Source organism: Zootermopsis nevadensis, unplaced genomic scaffold (genome assembly GCF_977971745.1).
Source record: "Zootermopsis nevadensis isolate Lab colony 2312 unplaced genomic scaffold, Znev_1.0 Znev_ptg000010l, whole genome shotgun sequence".
NCBI classification, from domain to species: domain Eukaryota; kingdom Metazoa; phylum Arthropoda; class Insecta; order Blattodea; family Termopsidae; genus Zootermopsis; species Zootermopsis nevadensis.
The window spans coordinates 5,287,891-5,312,938 of NW_028259142.1; the positions used below are offsets into that span (position 1 = coordinate 5,287,891).

Below are 25,048 nucleotides of genomic sequence, written 5' to 3' on the forward strand. Positions count from 1 at the left end.
AGAAATTCAAGGTTTTATATTTCTTAAATATCTGAGTGACTAGCTTTTATTAGCTTTTCAACAACTCTGCTTCATACACATAATTTATCAGAACTATTGTTTTACATGTGATATATATAAATAAATTATATATCTTGTAGTGTTTATGATTATGATTAGAGATAATTTAATTTGTGCAAGTAATCAGCATTTAACACAAACCAGACATTTGTGTAGTTGCCAGAAATTTCTGGAAGTTAAGAATATTCTTTACATGGGTTATGCAAAACACTCTTCGCTCAAAAATCACATTTTTATAAGCTCTGTTTCAGAAAAATGCATGTTAAACATCGTTACATTTCAGCTGTCAGCATCTGCAAACAGTATTTCAGAGTGGAGCTTTTGATTACTTAATGGGTTTAATGTATCAAAAACTTCTTGTAACATGCACTGACCACCTCCTTTCAGATCCTTACCAACTTAATGATATATTATCGTCTCCAGTCTCGTTCAACACTGTGTAACCTATGTAGATTGAATATTGTAGCCAAATGATTAGTGCACCTTTGTATTTGGGAGGTCCAGGATTCACATTATGGCCCAGTGACTGTCTGTCCTGGCCTAGGTATTTTGTGTTTTCCCTTCATTCCCCCCAGGTAAATTCCAGTACAGTACTTCAATATATAAAGATAGCTACTTTCTGGGATGCTGTGCCATGTAGTCTGGTATATATTGAATAATGTTTCAGAGGTCCTTACTGCCTCCATGATCAGTACAGACCTATGAAATGGCAACTGGCCAATAGGCTTACCTTTGGATTAGCTGCCAGATGATGCTGTAATACATTGTAGTTGGACATGGATATTAAATGTGGTCAAAGATTGCACACACCATAACAAATATTAACAAGTGTTTGTATCAGTTAAACCTAAAACCAATTACACTTGCACTTCAAACTCATCATTATCAGTTTTTCTCAAAAGCATCTCAATATGTCATTCAACACAGTTTCTTTAATTTCTCGTTAACGTGACGGAACACAATAACTCATGTATATAGAGAGTAAAACTGAATTTTTTTGGTGCTTGAGGAAGCCAGTTTTCTGTAATGCATTTGTCCTTCAACTTCATAACTAGCACTTGGAAGTACTAATGTACTAATTAGTGCATGAAAATGCATTGCACGAAGAAAAAATGGAATTATTTGTATTTACAATTAAATTCAGACTCTAAAATCAGAAGGCTGCGGTGTCATATATATTTGCTGTTGTTTACCGCTGTAATGCTGTTGTGAGATCCATTAAACAGTTGCCAAGCAATGAAACAGCAATTGTTGCAGGTGAGCCTCAAGTATGTCATTGTTATTATTATTCACCACTAGATGATAATTGATTCATGCATTAAACAATGTCAGACAACACAAAACCAGTTAACATTTATCAGTTGCGCAGTTTAGCCTACCCAAAATAACATATGTACACTGATATTTACTAATATTTCTGGTCCAGCTTGGTGCAGTTGGCTTTGCAAAAATAGATTTGTATCAGCAGTAAACAACAAAGCTAATGGGTAGACCCAGTATCAAAGAATACCATATACTGGTTATTACTCAACCTCAATAAAAGTAATTAATCACATTTTGCTACTAACTACAATGTTATATGCACAATGTGCTAAAAATCTGTATTTAGACTCAAAAATTATTATCTCTATGTGATGATTTATAACTTTTTTTAATAAGACCTACTGTAAGAACTATTTATTTTCATTTTGAAAATAACTCCGATCCATCTCAGCTTTCACATTCTAGCGTCGGCTACCAGAGAGCAGCTGGGAGTGCTGCGGTACCCCACTTCAACTCCGCGCCCATCTATCATTGGGCGAGATGATTTCTTTGTGCGCTATGGTGACAAGGAGCGAGAGGCTGTCGCAAGCTTTGACTTTCTAGAGGACATCTCGACAACATCAGTAAGTGGCGCCTCTTCCTGCGATACACTTGGCTCATGCCAGAAACTGCCTGCAGCCCCTCAGCAATTACCCTCCAGACTACAGACCCAACAGCAGCTGCAACCTCCCAAGAAACAACCATCGCAGTCGGAACCAGAAATTATAACTCCTAGCAGTGAGGATAGCGATGATCGAACAGGAGGGCAGTTGTCATTCAGTGACTCTTGTGCTGCTAGCTTCTCAGGTTCCTCAGTCAGTCTTGAAAACCAGGAAGAGTAATTGGCTGGCTTAAGTGGATTTTGGTTCCCAAAGGCTTGGACACAAGCCTCAACTAGTCCCAGTAACAGTTAACCACTAGGCCTATTTGTAAATTTTCTTCAATATTAACCCCAAACATTGGCAATTTTATTGAGTTTCAAACATACTATCTCCTCATCAGAATAAAATCACATGCAGGCTATATATATATATATATATATATATATATATATAGATATTAATCAAAAGCTCAAAAGTATTTTGTGGTCACACTGAATTTTTCTGACATGATCAGATTCCTGGCTAAATATGTCTCTACTTGGAATTGTATGCAGAACAGAGTTGTCATTTTCTTAGACATTTTTCAGAATTAAGGAACAGTTGAATAAATTCATCCTGACATGTATGAAATTTAAAGGTCGCAGAAGTACATACAAGGCTCCTGTAACATCAGTCCATATAAAACAGAGTCACTTCTCTGCATATTCTTTTGTGAATGAAGATCCAAGCTTTAAAAATTAATATAAAGATACAGGGTCATCCAGCAGGAGACATTTACAGCCCCCGGCACTCCCGCATTGGCCACCTTTTACACACACGCACTTGTCTAATGTTCAATACTAATTTAAGTAGGCTATAGTCATTGTTAGGAAAAGTTGAATAAGATGTTGAGAAGATTAAAGAAATAATTCACACTATAAATTTTACAAATAGACTAATTTAACTTTATACTAGTATAAGTTAAATATGTAGAAATATAATACATGTTCAGAGAACAAAAATAAAAATAAAACATAAAATTCTTACTTCGTAAGGTACCCATTCTCCACTTCATAGGTTGTCTCTGTGCTTGAATGCAAAGGTGGGTTTGTAATTCTGCATAAATTTTAATGCAACAAAAAACAAATATTTATGAAAGAAAAAGGTTTCCAAAACTAAGAAAAAAGTTGAACCCTATGTGCCAGCGATTACATGGTCTATGTTTAATGTCTTCAGCAGTTTTAAGGCGCACATTTTAAAAGGGAAAATGCCAGACACATAAAGCAGAAATATGGGAATTAATTTCTTTCACATTATTCATATGTTCTGAATATTTAATATAAATCATTGGACCCAATTAAAATTATATAAATCAGATTGTAAAGTAAATTCTTAGAATTCAGGCGCACACGATACCCGTCTTCAACCTTACTTTGTAAACAGACAGTAAATAATTCTCCATGCTGTGGCCATTGTGTGTCATGGACCTACTTTCCCTTGAAATGGTAAAGTAGATGTAATTATTTTGTACGTACAGTGGAATGATATACAGGAATGTTAATTTCCAGTTAAAATTTTACCATAGATACTGATAATTCTTATAATTTTCAGTTGTTGCGTTGTTAGATTCATATTTTGTCATAATGGTGCCTTTTTTTTAATAATTAGAATTATCAATTGCAAGCAGAAGCAAAGAGTGATATTAATGTCAGAAACTGGTACATTGTTCCTTGCTCTATTTATTCCATTTTGTACCCAGTAATTTAACTTTTATTAATTTAAAGTATGTGATTCTTGCCTCACACAGTGTAGTCTCTTTCTCAGTTATCCACGTCAGATATTCTTAAGAAATTTGGCCATTTGAAACTTTCAGTCTGTCCTGTGCCTGAGAGAAAAGTACATTTGTATCATTAGTTGTACAAATTTTGAAGGATGCCGAAGATGGCTGTTTACTGGGTTGTTTCAGAGATGCTTGCTGCCTCCATCATCAAGGTGATGAGTGCAGTAAGCACCACTGAAACATCTTATAGAAGACATGGTACAATCCAGAAGACAACCATGTTCTTACTCACCACCATAAGAACTTGAAAATCTCACTTTGGGGAATTTTGTCTAAAATTTATTTACAATTTCTACATTTTGTTTTATTCAAATTAACTTGGCACATCATTAGGTCCTCTTGCATTAAGTAAAGGTTTTGTGATTGTTTCTCAATTTCTTTATTCGAATTAGGTTTTCAAATAACGTTCATAAATACCATCAGATATTTCTTGAAATTCACACAACAGCCATAAAGACCTCATTTTAAAAATTAATATGTGTACTTAATTGTCCACACAATTTTATATTAAAACAACTACAGGCTTCCAATAATATAATTCTATAGCATTATATTGGCCTAATTTTGAAAGCATTGAGCTTATGATTAAGACTGTGCAAAATGAAAACCATTAGGCATGAATGTAAGAATGAGTGAACGGATGAAAGAAAGTGAAATATATGCTGAATAGAACAGCAGCAGCTGCATTTAGATAAGGTGAAGAAAATGACAACACACTGGGTCTCCTGCATGTAAATATAATGGTATAAACTATGTGATAAGTTACGGCAAAACGGTGGGTAAACTTACAGTACACTGAGTGAATACATCTTCAAAACCTTTGCGTCAAAATCAAATAGTAATTAAAAAATAAGAGGAATGTTACAAGCCTACAAATAATTTTAACAGAATATAATTACCATTAACATTCTTTTAACTGCAGTAAATATGATAATTTAATTGTTCCCATGTTCAGTAACATATAATGGCCAGTGACTGCTGGACCTTATTTCCAGAACAAACATTTGGGAAGAAAACATTCTTACACAGTCCCTACTAAAGGAAATGTAATGCAGTGAAACTCTGAACTCTATGGGTTATAAAACTTAAAATATTTTTAAAAAATAAAAATTATTTAAAATAAGCTGTTCCTATGCAAGATTTAAACTATATACTTTCAAACTCAACTTTCATCTCCTCTTAACATAATTCAGTCTGTATTTTGATGACTGTGTCATTAAAACTTGCTTATGAATCATGAATTATAATATGGAGTTAACGCTTAATGCCCATAATCTACACAAGAAACAGTAATAAAGTTCTGTGAACTAAATTACAGAAAGTATTCACAATTGCAGTCATTTAGAGATCACTTCATTATGTCCATTTGTACCTTGCAGTTTGTTCATAGCTGTCATATTCTGAAACAAAAGTATCATAACTCAAAATATTTATTAAATATTCATAGTTAACAATAATTGGCTCAGAACTATACAGATTACTTCAAAAGCAGCAATTTTAGAATATGGTTTATTGATTTCAGTATTTGTTTAGCTATTTTCTTTGTTGTGTATAAGATGTAACATTTCCAAAGGGCTACCGTGATACCTTTGGTATTTGCTTAACTTTAACCACTTGAAAACCAGTCACAGATTTGATAAAACACATGTTTCTGAATTTTATATCAAGGCATAGTAACATTAGAAGTTTTATATTACCTTGCAGACCACTATCATAAAGATATTAAAAAAATTATGGTAAATGTATAAAACAGTTGAAACAAAAAGTGTTAACACAATGAGACAAATGCAAAATTACCTCATGCATGATTATTTATCACTAAAGATTTAATACAGCAAGATATGTACATGAATAGAGAAAATAATTCATGTGCAATACAAAATCGAAGTGACATGAATTGTTTAGGTTATGTATTTTTTTTAATTATGCCTGTAAATTGACAACAGGTTTTAGAAAGTACAAACACTACAGGCATTAACCCACTGTCATCACCTCTGAGACATGGTTAGCTATACCTTGTCTCTAGGGCACTGCCATTTAAAGAAGTCTTTAAGGGGTTAATAATTGGTGTTAATTTTGAAGTAATGAAATACCAGAAGCTCACGCTCACGTGACTTGAGACAGTAAATCTGTTACTAAATATGGTATGAAACAATGAATAATTTTATAGTTGATTGCCCATTTCAGTCTTTGTTAACATCATCAGTAACTTTGCAAATAAGTATTTCAAACAGTGATATGAGTTAATGATACATACAATTTTTTGAACAGTTCAACAGGTTACTTAACTATTGCTGCTTTCAAATATATGAAGAATAATTATTTAAACAAATGTAAATGATTTAAAATGTTTTTTTCTCCCATTCTAGCATCACTGAATTCAAAAACTGTAAAGACACTAAAAGTATCAACCAGTCTATTAATTTATATGTTCGAGTTCTATGAAATCACAAAATTAACAAATAAACTATACTCCACTGGTACATAATACTTATATTCAGGAAACTAAGAAAGATTACATGAGTAGCTCTAGCTGATGGTCTTTTCTCAGGATTCACTTTACTCGCCATTTGTTCCTCTTATCATTTCCAATCAGTCAGTGCCTGTTATGTAAGTAGTGACCAAATAAATTTCATAAATGTGTCAGTGACTCATATCAAATGTTGATAAGCCTGGGATGATTGAGCGCTGCTGTTCAGTTTTCCCTATACAGGAAAGGTGTGGAAATAGAAATAGGAAAGTAGTCTAAAGAGATTTTAGATTAGCAGCTTTCTATCTTCCTTCACATTTGATCATTGCTGATGCACAAACATCGAAATTGAAAAATTAAAGTATTAATATTTCCAAATTCCCAACAGCTATTAGAAACACAATAGATGCTTATGAGAACAGTATCTATAAAACTCGATGTTGTTTAATTAATTTTCAGAAGTGAACACACTACACAATTGATGATTTGAAAATTTCTACATATACTGTTCTTTCATTTTTCCTATAATAAAGTGTTACTTATAGTAAAGTATTTAAACCCAGATAAGTAGCCTATATTACAAAGAATCTGCCCAATCCAAAATACGAGGGGTTTAAAAAAATTCATTCCACAAAGTTAACTCGAGCTAAATATCAGAAGGATCCTTCAAGTGCCTGTTGACACTCACGCTTATCTGATATTTGCCATGACGACAGTAATAAACTGCATGTCACAGATAACTGGTTCTGTTTGCTGGAAAACAGACCGATAGGATATCAAGAGCCAGAATACACACGAAATATCTGAAAGGCGAGGCGTTTAATATTCCATTACACATCGCACATTGCTGTTAATGTTAGTAGATTATCATATTAGTAGTAATAATGTATACTGAAGCATATCTACATAGCTTGGTTTACCGTTAGCTGCATTTTTATGGTCTGAAGAAAAAATAGTGTTCCAGTTTTTCTCAGTTTCAGTGCACTGAAGTTGTAACCTTCTGTTCACTTGAATGAAATTGATTGAGATTCGGTCAGTGAAATTCTGTCTTACAAATTAAAGTATCCCATCAAAGGTAATTTATACATTAACAGAGTTGTAAAGTTTGTTTTTGAGGACTTGTACATACTACAATGGTAGCGTAATTTCATTTGGTTAATTATTAGTGTAAATTCCAAAGTAGGAAAAGCACTGAAAGTCATCTAAGTATTTCATTATATTCTTTTTTTATAAGTTAATTTTGAATTTCAAAAACAAAAATTTTGTACTAATACAACTGAAATGTACATTTTATAAAACGAATGAAATAGCAGAGAAGAGAATACATTTAAAATACAGAGCATTGCGACAACAAACAGCATGTGACATAGAAGCAGAACTGTTTAATTATAATTCTTGTTAATCTCGTCCATCTTGGTACAAGGGAATGCACACTTGTTAGTTACATGTTCATAAAAACAAAACACAAACATTTTGAAAATGAAAAACAGAGAAGCAAAAGGGGACAGAAACAAACTGCTTACTTATGATTCCTCTTGTTATTCTCCTCCATCATGGTCCAGGATATTATCAGCCTGAAGCAGATGGAAACAATAGATGAAAACCTTCCTTATAAGAACCTGTCTCACCTTATTGTGTGTGCAGGTTCGTACCATGTCTGGCCAAATTTCTCGTCTTCAATGGCCACAAAATCTACATACATCCAAAAGCAATGCATCTTTTCCGAGAGTTTTAAACATGGTTACTGCCAAAAATGCACCTGCACATTTTAATAAAACACAATTTTGATTCTTATTTAATATTTAAGGGCCATGGCTCTGTTGTATTTATGAAAAGTAAAATAAACCAGAAGAAATTACAGTTTTTGACAAATGATTGAAATTACACGAGACCTGAAGCAGTGAAAGGGTTTTCCATTAAATTATTCCTCGTTGTTACTTAAATTTGAGTCACTCACAAACATTGTGGGGTCTAAAACCTAGCAATGCCACAGCATGGGACGTCTGAATAACAGTGTCGAGATTTGTCTTCTTAATCCTCAGTATTTTCGTAGTACTGTATTCAAAAGAAAAAAATTTAAAATTTGGGAATAGTACGTTGCAAGACAGCTGCATTACTTTGCATACTGGTAAACTTTTATAAAGTTATAAATTTACTTTCATAATGTAAATAAATCCAGATCATCATCTCTGAGATAAATTCAAACCTAATTAGCATATCTGCTTTGAAGTTAATGAAGTACAGTTGATTACTAGTACTTAAACGTACATAAAGCAAAGCAGTTGTAACAATACTACAGCTTTGCGTGTGTTCCACACTTACCTGCAAACCTGCCTACACTTAAAACATTACTCATTTTAAGCATGCAGGAGACCGCCACTGTGCTTCGTTTGTTGGTTGCCGTTTCCACATAAACCCATGTGTTATAAACAATTCACATAATGGGGCTAAATTTGCCCAAGTAAATACACTACGTATATTTAAATTTTAAAGAATGTGGTGGTATTGAATTTAGCGACAGCGTATTATTTACTATATTGTATTTAATAGTTATTTAAATTATTGATAAAAGTATAGGGATATGTAACAATAATAACTGTTATAGTCGGTAATAAAGACTATGACGCTACATCCCAATATCTGTAAGCAATGTGCAATTTCTAGCATCTATTTTATGTGTAGATCACAAAGTTGTCTCCGGTTAGACGGACATGCCGCATGTATTTTGTATATATTAGAAAATACTCATTGTAATTCTGTTTAGTTATTTGTTGTAACTCAATCAGAAATGTAAAATAATTTAGTAAAGGTATGTATATTCTGTGGTTCTGTTTGTAGCTGCTAAGCAACTTGAATCATGCCTCTCGGATTATGTACCAAGTTTTACGTAATCTATGCAAACATTCAATTTTTGTGGATAAATATATCAGGGTATTTAAAAGCAGTACTTAATTCTAAAGGAACACAAAACATTTTCTCAAATACTTGAAATACTCTGTGATTTATAATTTTTTGTGAATCATGACATTTCAAATAGTTTTTCTCATTAAATTGGGAATGGATTGTAAATCTCTCATACAAAATACCTTTCCAAATTTATGTTACACACTTACACAGAATTAAAATTTTGTACCTAGCAATGTAAATTAACTATAGTAGATCAGACTCGCACACCGTATATTTAAAATACGGGTCATGCTTTCAGCGGCTTATAAAATGATATTTCAATATCATGATCCAAACTGCGTGTAACAAATAAACGTAGTATTCTCCAGATCCTCAAGTATATAACATTTTTATTTTCAGCAAAGTGACTAGCTGTAGGCTGGGTATCTCAGGTTCAATACCTGGTACAGGCAGACATTTTTCTCTTTTGCATATCTAGACAAGTTCTAAAGCTCAATTAATATCCAATTCCATGAAGGAAGTATCTTACTGCAAGGGAAAAGTGGATGGAGCATAAAAATAACCTCTTCCATTGAGTGCTGGGGATAATGGGTTGAACTTTACCTCAATTTTACCTGCTTGTTTTCGTGGTATTTAATCACAGAGGAAAATTTAGTTTTACCGTAGTGTCAGTAAAGTAACTGGATACGAACAGAGCAGAAGTTTTATTCTTTGTAGAAGGAAGGATTTCTTTTCAATACTCGGGTTCACATGGGTCTTAAGCTAGTGCTGCTAATGGTTGCCGCATACTTCCAGCAGGGTTAAAGCTACACTTGCAGTTGAACAGCCTATTGTATATACTTGAGAATTGTATCTATTAGCAGTTGGCAACATTCTGTGGCATTCATTTGTACAAAATGGTACTCTGTGAAGTCTTTGTAGTCAAACATTTACTCTTTTGAAAGCTTACGTATTGTGCAAAGCAAATAGTTTTAAAGAGACAGTATTGTGAATCAGTTTGAAGCAACAGATATCTCAGCAGTGCGTGCTTATTCATCATTACTACTGTCGGAACATTGTCAAGTCCAAGCAAGATTACTCCTTGTAACTCATAGGGATCTCAAAGTGCACAGTAAGTCAAATCTACTTTAAGATTTCTGTATATTTCCCAGTAGGATTCAGTTCAGTCGGTCAGACATTAATTCGAGTTGTTTCTTATCTGTTTAGCAGTGTTTCTCTTTTACATAGGTGATAGGCCTTGAAAAGTGAAAGTGAGAGACGTGGTCATGACCTACTATGAGGCACAAAACCGGTGCGCGCGCACACAGAGGGACTTGGACGCGAAAAATAGCAGTTTGGTTAGCAGGCCTCCGGGCCGAGGACAAGACCCAGGGCCTAACGAACACAGTACTATTTACGTGACCAGAATTTTAGATGATCGTTTCAGGGCGGGATAAACCAACTGCTGTTCTACACCAAGATTGGGGGATATCTAAACCGCGGCCAACAAACGTACAAGATTTAAGGCTGCCGAGAATTTCACGTCGCGTTTGTCAACCCACTTAACACGCAGGTCGTCTTACGATATAATATTCGGCTGTTTTCCTGTAAGGCGCTGTAAATGTTGTTGTTTATCCGAACCTACCGAACAACGAATTTGGCTTGTTTCTACGCGGGCTTGGAGACATATTTCCTGTCATTTATTGAGAACCTCATGGGTGCATGATCTAAGTTCCTGATTTTTCTGTGGGGTTTTCTGAAGGATTCGCTGGTTAAAGCAGGAAATCACGGCCACATTTAAACATACTCATATTTCGACAGCCACTGTTCAGAATCACGCACAACTTTTATTTTCGAAAAAACTCGCTAAATGCAAGGGCGTCACACAGACCATGTGTTAAAACCAGGGAACGAATTTGCCAAGTATTTAAAATATTCCTACAAAATGTTGATTCGTATAATAGCAAACAAATTACAGGAGTTTATACCGTCTGTTAATTAAGAACTGTTTCACTTGTTACGCTTAAATAAATGAAATAAAAAACTTTTAATACACAAATGCGCGATTCAAAGGCGCAACAAGAGAAATACTCGAGGCAATTTAACATACATTTCACCGGAAGTAAATTTGGAAACCACAAATCCGTCGTTCAGTTAATTTTGAAATACCGTATTTCCTCGACTGTAAGACTTACTAATTTACTAACAGGTTTTCAGGAAAAAGGACGCTTTATCGATTGTTAGTTACCAGCAAATGCAAAACGCACTCCGATGTCATGAATTCAAAATGTGATAAGAACGCTTCTTAATATCCTGAAAATACGGTAAATAGGCCTAGGCATGTATCATGAGTAATGTCAATAACATATTTACGTCAGTGTATATCATAGTTATTTTTAAAGGGAATTTAGTTATTTTCTGAACACTGAAAGAAAACTGTGTGGTCTACATATCTTATATAAATACAATTTCTCGGTATCATGATTACGATGAATTTCGTCTGAACAAAAACTATGTATGATCTGATAATGGATTTCGCTATTAAAATTTCACCTATTTACTTTTTATTAGATGTGATGGGTCTGATTGTGATCAGGTCATGTTCAGAATCAGTATTAGTTTATTTAAAATACAAAAACTGATTAGTTTTACGAAATGTTTAAGCTATCTGTTGGATGAGAAGTGACTAACTCAAAACTCTTGGATTAATGAATATTTGAAGACGTGCGACAGAGTCATTATAGCAGACATAGGACATTGTGGATCAATAAATTGAGAATTTAGTAATACGTAACGCGAAAGGATTTGGAACAAAGACAATTTCCTAACGATCCACCTACGCATAAAATCGAAATGTAATTTCCGGGAAATGAAGATATAAATTGGGAGTCTCTCAGTCCTCTCCAAACCAGCATTTACCAAACGATTTAACTAAGAGGGAAAATTCAGGATTAGAAGATTGTACTATTTTGTCTTTCGTACAATTAAAATTAAGAAGCCATTTTGCAGGTGGTTGTAAAAAAAAAAAGTTTATTTTACTTGGTTTCGATTTCATTTCACAAATCGTGTGTTGTTAGAAACTTACAATGCATAAATATCTATGTTTATTTTAAAATGTTATCAGCGGAGGATGACTCAGATCTGATGACAGAAATTGATGGGGTAACTCTTTGCGGGCCTCGTCTTCGTTGGCGCCTTAAAGAGGATCCTTTAATAAACTGTAACAAAGCATATAATCGCTATGTCACAACATAAAATCATTTATTGAAATTATCATACAAATAAAATGTTCGATAATGGTCTCCAACACTGTTTCCAGTGCTAATTATATTAACTTTTTTTTATCGTAGTCCACACGGCATTTATTTTCGATCGGAGTAAACGAAACAGCACTTCATAAAGATGGGAAGTTTGGAAATGTTATTTTGTTTTCATGTGTTGATTAAACTCTTAGTGGATACGCGAGAATCGCCATTTTAATTTTAATCTTCTGCGTGAGAAAACTCTGTGGCTGGGAAATGCTGGTTTGTTCAGGACTTCCATTGCTTAGCAACTACAAATACGACCTCAAATCAAGGAATGTTTTAAGCTGTTACGGAATTAAAATCATGACCCATGTTTTTTTTCAACCCGGTTATCTGTACACGTAATTCAGGAAATATTCTTCATAGATTTAAGTTGCCATAACTTTACTCTTTCCTTCGTGTTGATGGATATCACAACTCTTGACTGTATTTACTTCTGTGTTTGTTAAATACTTATTGTTATCAATATTTCCTCTCTCTCTCTCTCTCTTCAGAATGAAAAATCTTTTTTGTCTGAATGTGTCGTCTGTGAAGTCATATTTTTATATAGCACTTATGATAGGTACTTAAATGTAAAAAGTGTAGGTTATGAAAGTATATATTGTTCCTAAATTGATGTTTCAATTGATTTCACACGTTACTCCTACACCTAATCCCTGTTTCTGTTTGTTGCATATTTAAGGTTACGTAAGATACCTGAACCTCCATACGTCTGCATGACGTGGAGCTTAACTAAGCACCAGGGACACATTTATTTTACGTTATATACATTAGAATGGGGTAATGAAACTTAGCATTCACCCCGAGGCAAATGTCTGACGCGTCAACCGAAACGTCCTGTAAATCCTAACTGCTTTGTGCGTAAGCGTGTGGATAAATTGTACAGTGATTTTTTTAAAAAAAAAAAGTCTGACGATCGTCCCGTGATGCAACGCGCGAAGGTTCGTACCGTTTGTGGATCCGACAATTCTGCGGCTTACACACATTAAAAATGAAACTTACCCACATTACGGCAGAAGATGGCGATGATGGCCGTTTTTCTGCACAAATTCTCCTCAGCAAAACATTTACATTCACACGTTGAAGTTCATAGTAGTTTCGCGATTTGCTCGGGCACTCGGAAAGAATCTCACTGTATTTATAATGTAGCTTCTGCGTGATATTTATCTTGAACTGCATCTGGGCCCATAGTTTATCCGGCGCTTACAGAAGACTATTGCTCTTATTGAAACAGCGTCGCAAAAACTTTAGCGAAATACAGGGAGATTCTTTTCTGCCTTTACGCAATTAATGCATCAGATGTCACTTGAAACTTCTTTTCCATAAAATTTATTTTGAAAGGCGACAATGTGAAAACAATTTTATATGGAAAGTAAAAGTGCGAAAAAAGTCCCATTCATACTCAAACAAGAGGGAGCACAAAGTATGCTTTTCTGTGGGGAACAAAAGTTTAGAACATACTGTTAACCCCTACCTCTTCTTTCTAAGTTCTTGATGGAACTGGCCAAGCACAGGGCAAATACAACGCCAGTAATCTGAAATAAAAATAAAAAACACACAATTCGTCAGTCACGTGGTAACACGTAATGTTTTGCCATCATTACAACTCTTTAACATGCTCTAATTTACATAATCTTTAGTTTTCAGGCTATGAAATAGTTCCAAAACGAAATTTTAAAAATATAGTTCGAAAATTTGGACTGTTTCCTGTTTTTCTTATATATTTTTACTTTATGATGTGTTAACTATCTGTGATGACATCTCCGGGGGGGGGGGGGGGGGAATGGTCTACCGACGTTGGTGAAACGAGCTCCACACTTAGATTTTGTGACTGTTTGAGATTTTAATATATCTTACAGACACAGAATTTGTTGGAAACTGGCAAAGTCTGTGTCTGTCAAAAAAAATTCTATTTGTGGATGAATAATAATAATAACAGTGTCCATTAGGTGTTATGGGCTTCTGGATTGTAATGGTGTGTGGTGGTGTTGAAGGTTACCAAGGTTTTTGCAGGAATTCATTGCCTCCATTTGCATACGGGTATATGACGTTTGTTTATGTGGAAGAGGCCCCATAAAAAACTGGTATCCTACGTAGGCCTTAATAAGGATCGATTTCTGAAGAAGGCACTGTTACGGAGGGTGGCAAAAGGGAAAATTGTTTAAAGTTAAGACGTGTCAGAGGAACTTTTGGCCGACGGGAATGAGGACAAAGAAGATTGAAGGTAATAGGACGTTGTTGAGAGAACAGAGTTGCCACAACAATAAGAATAACTTACCTCCACTACCCCAACTGCGATAGCCAGCGCCCCTAGCAGCAGACCGATGCCATCAATAAATTCCTTCAGCTTCTTCTCGCATCCGTCCTGAAAGACCTGATTCGAGTCGCTGTACACCTCGCACCTTCCCTCTGCAGTTACACAGCAACCTACCGGTATAGGAGTTCTGCCTTCCCAGGAACCTGGTCCTTCAAGGCCACAGCATTCAAGCTAGTCAAACAGTTGTAGTGAAATAATTATCACGAGAAAGGTTTAGATATCGGTAATCTATTTGGCGCCTGAGTGACCGTTACGAGCGGCTCGTAACGATCCCAGCTGAAGTCTTCGCCACGCCGCGCTGGAAACATTTATCTCGGGGTCACCTACACGCCAAGTCATTTGCTCATATCTAGACAGCAAAGGACTCGCCCTCAGCCCACCCTAATTATTACAGAAATGGCCCAAAAACGCATGATTTTTATTAATAATTAGACTGTCAAAGTTATATTCACGTTTTATTACAATATTATTACATTCTGTTTTAGTCTTTATGGTGGTTTGTGAACGTGAATGGCTGTAAATGCTTTGTTCTTACTTTCATGGGATCAACCAATGCACAACACTGAAATCTGGAAAGCGTAAACATCTCTCAACGTTTTATCACTTAAATGATTTCAATGTGAGCCTTACGGGTGATTCTACAAATACCAAGATGATAAATCTCATTCCAAATTATTTTCGATGCCTACATTTAGTATTCTTCAGCCCACACTGGCTATTTGCAGACTGATAATGGGTCCGAATTTGTTCTGGATGAAACAATTACTTACTGTTCTCTGCAAATCGTTGATGTCTTCAGCGATCGTGCCGTTCGTGTCATATTGACTGAAGATTTTGGAGAGGCTATCATTGACTGCGTTATCCCAACCGTCCCTGTTCACGAAAGCCACTATTCCAATGGCTATCTCTGCGATCAGGATCACCAGCAGGAACACCGCAAACTGGAAACAAGGCGTTTATTCCAAGAGAATTCAGAACGAGCTATTCAGATGTTTCCCACTGGGACATCCGGGCTGAATTCTCTCACATACGAACCCAGCTCTTTAAATAATTCCATGTAATTTCCGTAACTGCACGGAGCGAATTCTCCTTTACAAGTTAATAGTTACTCAGCTAGTGAAAGAAACAGTTACCTTTTACGGAACTCGATGCTTCATTACCTTGTGCACTACACCACGATAATAGACTCGTCCCTAGCCAGATGAATCCAGTTCACACCCCATTTTCTACGATCCGTTTTAATATTATCCTTCCACGTGTCTTCCATTCAGATTGCCTCTAAATTTTTGCATGCATTTGTAAACAGTTGAAGACAGCGTGTTTTTCTGACAAAACTCCCGTGAGCTGCGATCGCTTTGAAATAGTTCCATCCGTCCTCCGCGTAAAAGCAATTTATTCTTCGGAATACAAAATCAGTTCGTCGTGTGAAAACTGTCCCTTACCGTGATAACCATGCAGTGGCTTTCCCTAATGGCACCGCAGCAGCCATAGAAAGCGACCACGAAGACGATGGACCCGACGACGATCAGAGCTATGGGGGACCCAGAAATATTCACATCTTGCAGATGTTTGTCAATTTTGTCGATGTTCGCATAAGACAGTGCGCCAGCTATCAGGATGGCCAGACCACATAGCTGCAACAAAGAAAACATCCTGTAGCTACCTTAACAAGAATGACACACTGATTCCTTATCACGTCGTTATTTTTTGGGTTAAATAAATATTTCACAGTAGTCCTAATAAGTTCTTATAAGCAGTAAGATGAAGTATAATAACCTTTCGGGAAAACTATATGAGTTACATACAAATTCCATGCAAAGATAAAAATGGTTATTCTGACATAAGATAACAAATAGAAGTCACAATGATTTCACTTAAGTTTAACGCAACTGTCACTCCCGGGCTTCTGGCTGGAACTGCATGACTCATCGCCATAAGCTCACAAGTTGTCTTTATCTGTTACCCCGACACAAGACAATCAACCTTCCACAACAATTCAATCAAATTTCTTTTACAGTAATTCCTGCCGGGAGTACTTGACAGTTTTGTTCAACTTTATCAGCAGTGAACACATTTTATAAAGAGATAACTGAAAGTAATGTAATTGACAGCTGACGAGAATAGAAGCGCGTAATACTTACGAAACTATGAGATATTTGTTGAGAAACTGATATCGTATTACAATATCAGTGCGAAAACATATTAATCAGAGATACAATTATATAGAATCAGAGACTGATGAGGTAAGGTAACACAACTTTAACACTTTTGTGATGTGTTGTAAAATTCGTTTTAATTCAAAGTGTTGCGTCACGCATTAACTTGAAAGCATTTGCCTGTTTACGAAAGCAGGTAAACACTTGAGCTGATATTGCCATAACTTAGAAAGTGCGCGTAGGAAGAAATGTGCTTTCTTGGTTGGACTATGTATAAACTGCTTCTCCTATCTGGTCCTTATGCTGAAATGCTGCTTAATGTTCTTCAGCATCCCTCAGCTGGTAATACCTCGTCTCGCAGGGTCTCAAAGGACAGCCCAACACGACAGCGAACAGTTTCCGTTGGCAATAAAACAACCGATCGTCCTCTATTGACAAACCGGATACGTGGACGAAAAAGGAAGAGCGCCCTTCCGGTCACATGACCCTTCCTCTCACCTGGATGTTAGCCGGAAAGGAAGCAAGGACTTTGTGTGCAACAACGCAGTCCTTTCTGTCACTTCTATGCGGGCCCACGTGTTTGTGAAATTTAACTTAATGCATTAATGGATAATTACAGTATGTTCGTCATATAAATCACTGTAATTCTCACAAGGAAATGTGTTTCCAATATCAGGCAACTTTTTATCATAGAGAATATCAGAAGTTCAAAACGCGGTTCGCTCAAAACACATTGATCCCTGCTTTAAGCCTTTCAGTCATCGACGACTAGCAAAAAGTAAGAGCACAGGATCATGGAACTCTGTCATGCTGGCACCAGGAACGCTGAGACATGCAAACCTCTTATCGCACGCGTCCGTGTAATGGCTAGTACTCCTACGTCTCTATTCGAATCTCGCCCCGAGTTCTCCCTACGGAATGCCGGCCATTTGCATTAAAATAGGTTACGACAGGCTCCCGCCACATTCTTTCCAGGGAATCATGTCCTCATTTCACGTCGAGTATCTTCGCATTTAACAGAACCCAGATTTTCTTGACATTTTATGACTTGTCATGTAATCATTTCCGATGAGACGGGGGGGGGGTCTGCATTTATACATGGCACAGTTGGTTTTGAGATCGATTTCAGCTTGACTCCGCCATCTTCATCGGCCACTGGCTGCCCCTAAGGACATCGATAATATATTTCGACAGGCCAGTGGTTATTCTACGTGAGAGCGCCGATGTCTGTCTGGCTAAGACAAAGAACAGTGAAAGGCCTAGTCCTGTTTCTCGTCATGGCCATTCGCCTTGGCCTGGATACACCCCTCACGTTATTCCCTGGTGCTGTAAATTTCTGCGACACTGAACTTCAGCTACGAATTGACAAAGATGATCGCCCAAGAGGATTTTATTACAGCTGCTGGATGAGTCGTACAAAAATCAGAATTAAAAGTGTGTCTCTTCAGCTTAGCGAATGTATCTGTTTTATAAATGTAATATTGATTACGTCTTCTGCGCCAAGAAAATGAAATTAATATATATCTGTCTGTCCATCCCCGTCCTCATGTTCCGTCACAGAAATTACTCGACCGGTTTAATTTTAAATTGTAATGTTTCTGCATAACACCCGATTCAACTGAACTTGAAATCGAATTTATTACTTTCAACGACTTAGAGACGATTGGTACATAAATCGAACTTCTCATAAATTAGTACGCCTTCATAACATCAAATACAAATCTAAACATGATGTACAAGTTTTATTTGAGACAATTTTTGGTGCAGTAAATATCTAACGAATATCATTTCAATGCATGCCGTTGCGTGATTAGCATTTCAACAGTGGATCTGCAATAATACATTTCTTTATTATTATTATTATTATTATTATTATTATTATTATTAGTGTTCTGTCTGACGACAGGTCCATCCTTTTCTCGGACTGGGACCTGTTCATATACGTTCTTGGCAGATGATCCAGAAGTGGTTTGCCATTGCCTTCTTCTGTGTGTGAATGGAGTAATTGTTGGGATGCCACGGAGAAACCGGGGAAGCCCCCGGAGGAAACCTCCGTGTTGCCTAGACCACGGCCTTGCCCAATACAAGTTATAAATTCGTGCACCGCCGGGAATCGAACCCGAGACCTCAGGATTACAAGGCCAGCGTTCTAACCGCTAGACCACCGTGGCGGTTAATACATTTCTATCCGAAATAAATGCAACATCACGTCAAAATCACGCATCTGGAATGTAGTAGGTGTTCACCAGTGAAGTCTGCCTCTGTTATTATGCTCGATCCAAACAGAAGTCAAGGCAATGGCATGACAAGTTTGAAGACCGCTGCGTTAGATTATCTAAATTTTTCACCAGAAGACTCACTGCCCTGCCGATGGAGACTGCAAGGACCTCTGAAACGTCGGTAAACTTCTATCAGACGGAAGACAGCCATCTTCAACACTACATTTTCTTCAATTCGGGATTTCCTAACGTAACGTAATTTGAGGAAAACAATTTCTTACTTGTGGATGTGGCCCTGTGACATTCTTTACTACCACGCAATATTCGAATCCTTGAACAACTTCCACGCATCTCCTACACTAATTCTTTTTCCTACCCTTCATTAGCTGAACGTTTTTGGATTGGCAGTCTGATGTTCGGTCGTCTCTCGACAGGAAATTGCCGATTCGAATTCATCCGAACGTTCCTTGGAACATCTGACACGTTCCGAGAGAATGAGGCTAATTTCAGCTCGTGTCACGACCGAGAAAATGAGATCACTTGTAGACGCAAGTGCCAGAGAAATGAGTCCTAGAGAGTTCTTAAGTTTTAACGCCCATTTAGAATTCGAAAAATTAATGCAAAGTTTCTTAAGTAGATGACAGCTCTTATTCTTATGGGGGCAGAAAGTCTGATTTTGTCTTTTGTAGGAGACATGCACATCTTTGGCTGTCCAAAATTAATGCTAAATAAATGGTACTCATTAACTGGCACTTTAGCAATGTTCTTTAAGATTGCTGGAACTTAATTTCCACGTTCCCTTTACATAAAATTTAACGACACTGACCTATCTGCATTATTTGTATTTCTCGTCACATTTTCAGTCTTAATTTGTAACGAAGATTGCTGTAAGAAATCTATTGTCTTTTTTTTAAGATTGTACTAAGTAGAAAACGGAATTATGTTGGCTCTGTGCGTTTTTTCACGATGACGTCAGACATTACGGTTAGGTGTACTATTTTATTTTAATTTTTGTCTTCAATAATTAATGAATAAATGTCTTTTAATCTTAATATCTTTCTAATTCTGGCGTTGAGACATTCACATTTACGCAAAACCATGAAAACGTGGAATCTGTATTGCTGATAACACAAATGAACTTCAAGTTTTACGAAAAAGGTACTTAGCAAATATAAGGTATCGTAATGTTTCTTCAGCCACTGACGTGTGATCTTTATACACAAGCGAAATTTAATATTTATTATCTTTAGTAAGAAGGAAGCCACATGACTAACATAGACCCGAATAAAAGGAACAATTCGGACAATCTGTGAATTATAAAATGGGGAATATATGTAGGGCTCATATGAAAAACATTTCATGGCTCATAGTTTTCGCTTGGGGCTTAAGAGACTACAAACACACGGAGATGTCTTTTTCCCCTGCGATTAAACACTTGACTTCAACAGATTTTTCAGCAGTGTCAACAAAATTAAAGTAATTGATTCCGATAAGACTGTACTTCGATTTAAAATAATAATTATACGGAGAAATTTTGCAAACAATGTATTCACCTTTTGACTTCTAACCTAGGTAAACTTACGGTACCAAATTTATTCCAAATCCGTAGAAAAGTTTTGAAGATGAGAACGAAAGTGGCCACCAATAAGCGTTAATTAAAAAAAACACGAAAGGAAACAATTTGAGAGCAATAACGTTTTTGTTTAAATATTTCAGAAATTTTTAATTGAAAAAACATTACTCGATGTGGTGTTTCACTTTGTGGAATGCTAGCTTGAAATGTAAGAGGATGGGTTTCATTTCACTGGTGATATACGTAAAAAAAAGAGTAACATGAAGTTTCAAAACGAAGTACCTCGTTCATGGCAAAGAACATGTTAACTGTCCCTTGTAAAAAGTAAAGAACCGACATGGCTTTGCAGGCCACGTTGGACACCCTTGATTTAGTTTATTCTTGGACATGGAAGGTCCAAGGTCGAGATGCCAAATCCTAACGCGACACAGTCTAAAATGCCGTTGCATGAACCATTAAAACATTCAGAGGTCGGCTGGCTTCAGAGTTGACCTCGCAAACCTTGAGAAACTGGTTGCACGTAATGTAATGAACACAAGGCACGTTCAGAATTGAGGCCAGGAGCTATTTCGTGATGCAAAGTAATTTGAAAGTCCTCTTGTTAGTAATACAACTGATTTATTATTATTATATTATTATTATTATTAGTGTTCCGTCTGACGACAGGTCCATATGAACAGGATCCTTCCCTCCTTTTCTCGGACTGGGACCTGTTCATATACGTTCTTGGCAGATGATCCAGAAGTGGTTTGCCATTGCCTTCTTCTGTGTGTGAATGCCACGGAGAAACCGGGGAAGCCCCCGGAGGAGAACTCCATGGCCTTGCCCAACACAAGTTATAAATTCGGGCACCGCCGGGAATCGAACCCGAGACCCCAGGATTACAAGGCCAGCATTCTAACCGCTAGACATTAATGCTACGACGGTTGAAATTTGCGTTATATCATGTCATTAAATGGTCTTACTTGTTTCATAATTAGGCAGTTTTCTCGGGGTACTCTCCCCCGACATACTTTTCAATCTCTACTGAACAGACTTTTTGGAACGGGTTTGCAGTTAACCAAATTCCGGGTCAGATTTGAACCGTCTCGTATAGGAGATCATGGCATTCCCACGGTTCATCTATGTAATTACTGATAGGATTTGGATGGAATTTGGTATTTGGGATTTTTATAAGAAAACCTGAGAGTAAGAGACCACTTCGCAGACCGAGGCGTAGATGAAAGGCCAATATTAAAATTGGTATTGAGCATACGTTGTAAGGATATGGACGAACTAATTTGGCTCATTGAAGAGGACCTAGCAGCAATTTCTTGTACACAGGATAATGAACCTTTGGGTTCTGTAAAAGGCTATGAATCTGACAAGTTCAGGCACTAGTAGCTTCTCAAGAAGCGTTCTCCTCGGTGGAGTTTTAACGACTAATACATTGGAGAATCTACACTGAAAGCTGGACGGCGAATTTAATTTTGGTTTGTGTCGACCTAATACAATCCGTAGGCCCACTTTACATGAAGTTTAGATTAAATATACAAGCACTAATTTTCTTTTTTAAAAAAAGGAAGCTAGTCGTCTAAAAATTAAGTAACTAATCCGAGATTTTATTAACAGATTTTAGTTGGATTAATACACATAAAATGCAGTGCTGATAAGGCATGTAACCTCACAAAGAAACCTTTTGGAAAACATACGAACTCCACTGAAAACACATTTCCATTCCATTGATTGGGCCTCTCATTACAGTGCAAATAAACGTTGAAAAAAAGCCCTAAAATCACCTACAGTACGAGATCCTCAGTTCCGCAGTTCGGGGTTCGGAGACTGTTGTAACAAGGAAAGGTGACAACCAATCAGCAGGCCGTATATGCAGTTATTATCCGCTCTGAAAACATTTGGCACTCCTCCGCGTTGCGAAGCCAGCGACTGTTTTCTGACACAGATAGGATCTGCCCTTGGTGAATTACGACGAATTCCAAAGGAAATGAACAGGCAAAGGAAAACTTGGTTAATGTTATCATTCTCAATAGTAGATATACCTCTTCCTATTTACTACCACGCACGTCACAAAGTTCGCGCATTCCTTGGTCAGTCCCGGAAAGTACTTAACCGTCAAAAATTCTTAAGCAGTTGCGTATTTTTGCATCTACGAAATAATGTCTGTCTTTAAGACGTTGTTTGCTGTCTTAGTCATACGGAGATAATGAATGAGATAATGGAAATCCGGTGCCAATGCGTAACACTACTGCTGAGACACCTTACATCACAACACAATGGCCGAAGACAGTGACGTCATGTGTACATTTCTTTACTGTGACTAATCTCGACCAGGCATGAATGCCAGCGCCTTCCGCGGCATTAGCAGGAATTCCGCCATAAACGTATTATTCTGAAAAAACGCATTGTACCTTTGAGTTGGCATTTCTTTAGTGAAAGCGTCAATAGAGTTATGAAACATCCCTTCTCCTGCGAAAGTATCGGTCTGCTTTTGGAATATGGACAGCCTAGCTCGCGTGATTATGGATCAACAGAAGTTTGTCACAACTACGTGTTCAGAAACTGGGTGAAGACCGCAGGCAGTAACAAAGAGAAAAGATTAATGCATTATCCATTACCAGAATAAGACCTGATACTAACTATCATGGAAGCACATTACGTAACAGTTTATCTATAATTTAAAACGAAGCATTTAAGTGTGTGGGTAGCTTCAGAGTATCGACCCGCACTGTTCCCACAAGAATTTGTATCATCTTCAATTTATAACTTTTGACGGATTCATTTTTGGCTTTTTAACGACGTATTTTCAGTTGGTAAGGTTATCGGCGAATGACATTATGATTTATAAACGAATTGAAAATGTCTGAAGGCGTTGTGGTCTCCTTATGGGATTACATGCTTCCATCATCAGGGCGATCGGCAAGGACCTCTGAAACGTCGGTAAATTTCCAGCAAGGACCTCTGAAACGTCGGTAAACTTCTACCAGACTACATGGCGCAACAACCCGGAAAACAGCCATCTTCCGACTCACCGCCGTGAAAACCGGAAATCCTACACGGGTAATATTGTCGGGAATTAAGACGGAAGTATTTCAGGGTGCACTAATTTCATAATTCCTTCTACGTGACTTTTCTGTATAGACATACGAAAATTTAAAGAAATAGGTGTTGTTCGCACAACCAGTCTTCTATCTTATCTTCTTTGGCTCTGTTATCTTTGTATGTTCGCATGTTTGCACACGGACTTGGCCAAAACAATCGCTTAGCAATTAACATTCTTTGCTTTCACGAATGCAGTACGAAACTTTTTGTTCGTGACCCACAAGCATTTAAAAACTCCGCCTGATGACCCATAGTTCGTTAGTTAGGGGGCAAATTATAACATTTTTTGTGAATAACGAATATTATAATTTATTAATTTCATAAAAAAATGAATTAAATATTCGTAGGCAAGATTTACTTGATAAAAATTCTGTTTTGATTTTTTCAACGCGACCCAACAAAATCCCTCTATCCAAAGTTTTGGAACCCCTGATATAAGCAAACAATTATATATCTAGACGCGTATTCCAACAGTCTCTTCTAACACACCCATTTTCTCACATCACACAGCAGCTGTCGACTGCAGCGCTGAACTCAAACCTTACAGATAATAAATAAATTGTCACAACAATTAACTTACCGCAAATATCAAGTTGAATATGAACAGAAGGTATTTAACTGTCGTAATTCCACATCCCATGATAAGGCGCAGAGTTGAGCACTTATGAACACCACTAACGTAACTACAACCGCTGTCACACGTAGACTAACGCATTCAACAGCTCGGCTGACTCATATATGACGCTGGCTTTCCATGTCGGCCATCTTGCGCAACGACCGGCTCTTGATGTCGTCTGATAACGCGTATGTGATTATTCGTGTGACGATGTATCATTCACAGATGACGCACACAGATTTCAGTATGTTTATTTATATACCTGTGTCTCAGAGGCAATATGATCGAATTCAGGTCCAGTGATTAACACGAATGGATTTGCATGGCTTCGTATTGTTGAATTTCAGTCCTAGAAGTTACTGCAACAAGGGACTGACATATGTGACCTCTCGTATTACAAAATACCGTCCGACCAGCATCGAACAATGGAAAAGACGGGTTCGAGAAAAATATCGAAGAAAGTACGTTTCCGAATTAAGACGAGTTTTATAAAATACCTGTTTTAAAAACCCAAGACTGAATTTTTTTTTTTGAGCAAATCAACCAAACCGAATACGTCATTTTGTATTTTGTATGTTCTACAAAAATTTGCATGAACTTGACTCAAAAATCTGTGGAGCTTTTTTT

The 25,048-nt window shown here is 36.8% G+C and overlaps 2 protein-coding genes across 11 annotated transcripts in view; one reads left to right on the plus strand and one right to left on the minus strand.

Annotated features, from left to right (window-relative positions):
* LOC110837247 (uncharacterized) overlaps positions 1-13,056 on the plus strand; it is a 287,610-nt gene extending 274,554 nt beyond the window's left edge. For 6 of the 8 annotated variants that reach the window (XM_087346312.1, XM_087346310.1, XM_087346309.1 and 3 more), the window contains one exon: positions 1,789-13,056. In XM_087346312.1, coding sequence (XP_087202438.1) covers positions 1,789-2,204 — 416 coding nt within the window. In that variant the 3' untranslated portion in view covers positions 2,205-13,056. Of the gene's footprint in view, positions 1-1,774 lie in introns of all 8 variants that reach the window. The other 2 variants (XR_015534460.1, XM_087346313.1) reach the window with 2 other exon arrangements.
* Positions 4,139-24,547, minus strand: LOC110837245 (CD63 antigen). Of its 3 annotated transcripts, XM_022079159.2 has the most exons (7): positions 24,386-24,547; positions 16,204-16,395; positions 15,532-15,702; positions 14,723-14,932; positions 13,919-13,979; positions 7,777-7,827; positions 4,139-5,183 (listed from the first exon to the last, which is right to left on the minus strand). In XM_022079159.2, exons 1-6 carry the CDS (start codon positions 24,443-24,445, stop codon positions 7,823-7,825), a joined length of 699 nt encoding a protein of 232 aa, XP_021934851.1. In that variant the 5' UTR covers positions 24,446-24,547; the 3' UTR covers positions 4,139-5,183; positions 7,777-7,822. The 3 variants fall into 3 exon arrangements, with proteins under 3 accessions (XP_021934851.1, XP_021934850.1, XP_021934849.1); XM_022079158.2 differs by lacking the exons at positions 4,139-5,183; positions 7,777-7,827 and adding an exon at positions 12,141-12,357; XM_022079157.2 differs by lacking the exons at positions 4,139-5,183; positions 7,777-7,827 and having other exon boundaries at positions 13,758-13,979.
* Between the last annotated feature and the right edge of the window lie 501 nt (positions 24,548-25,048).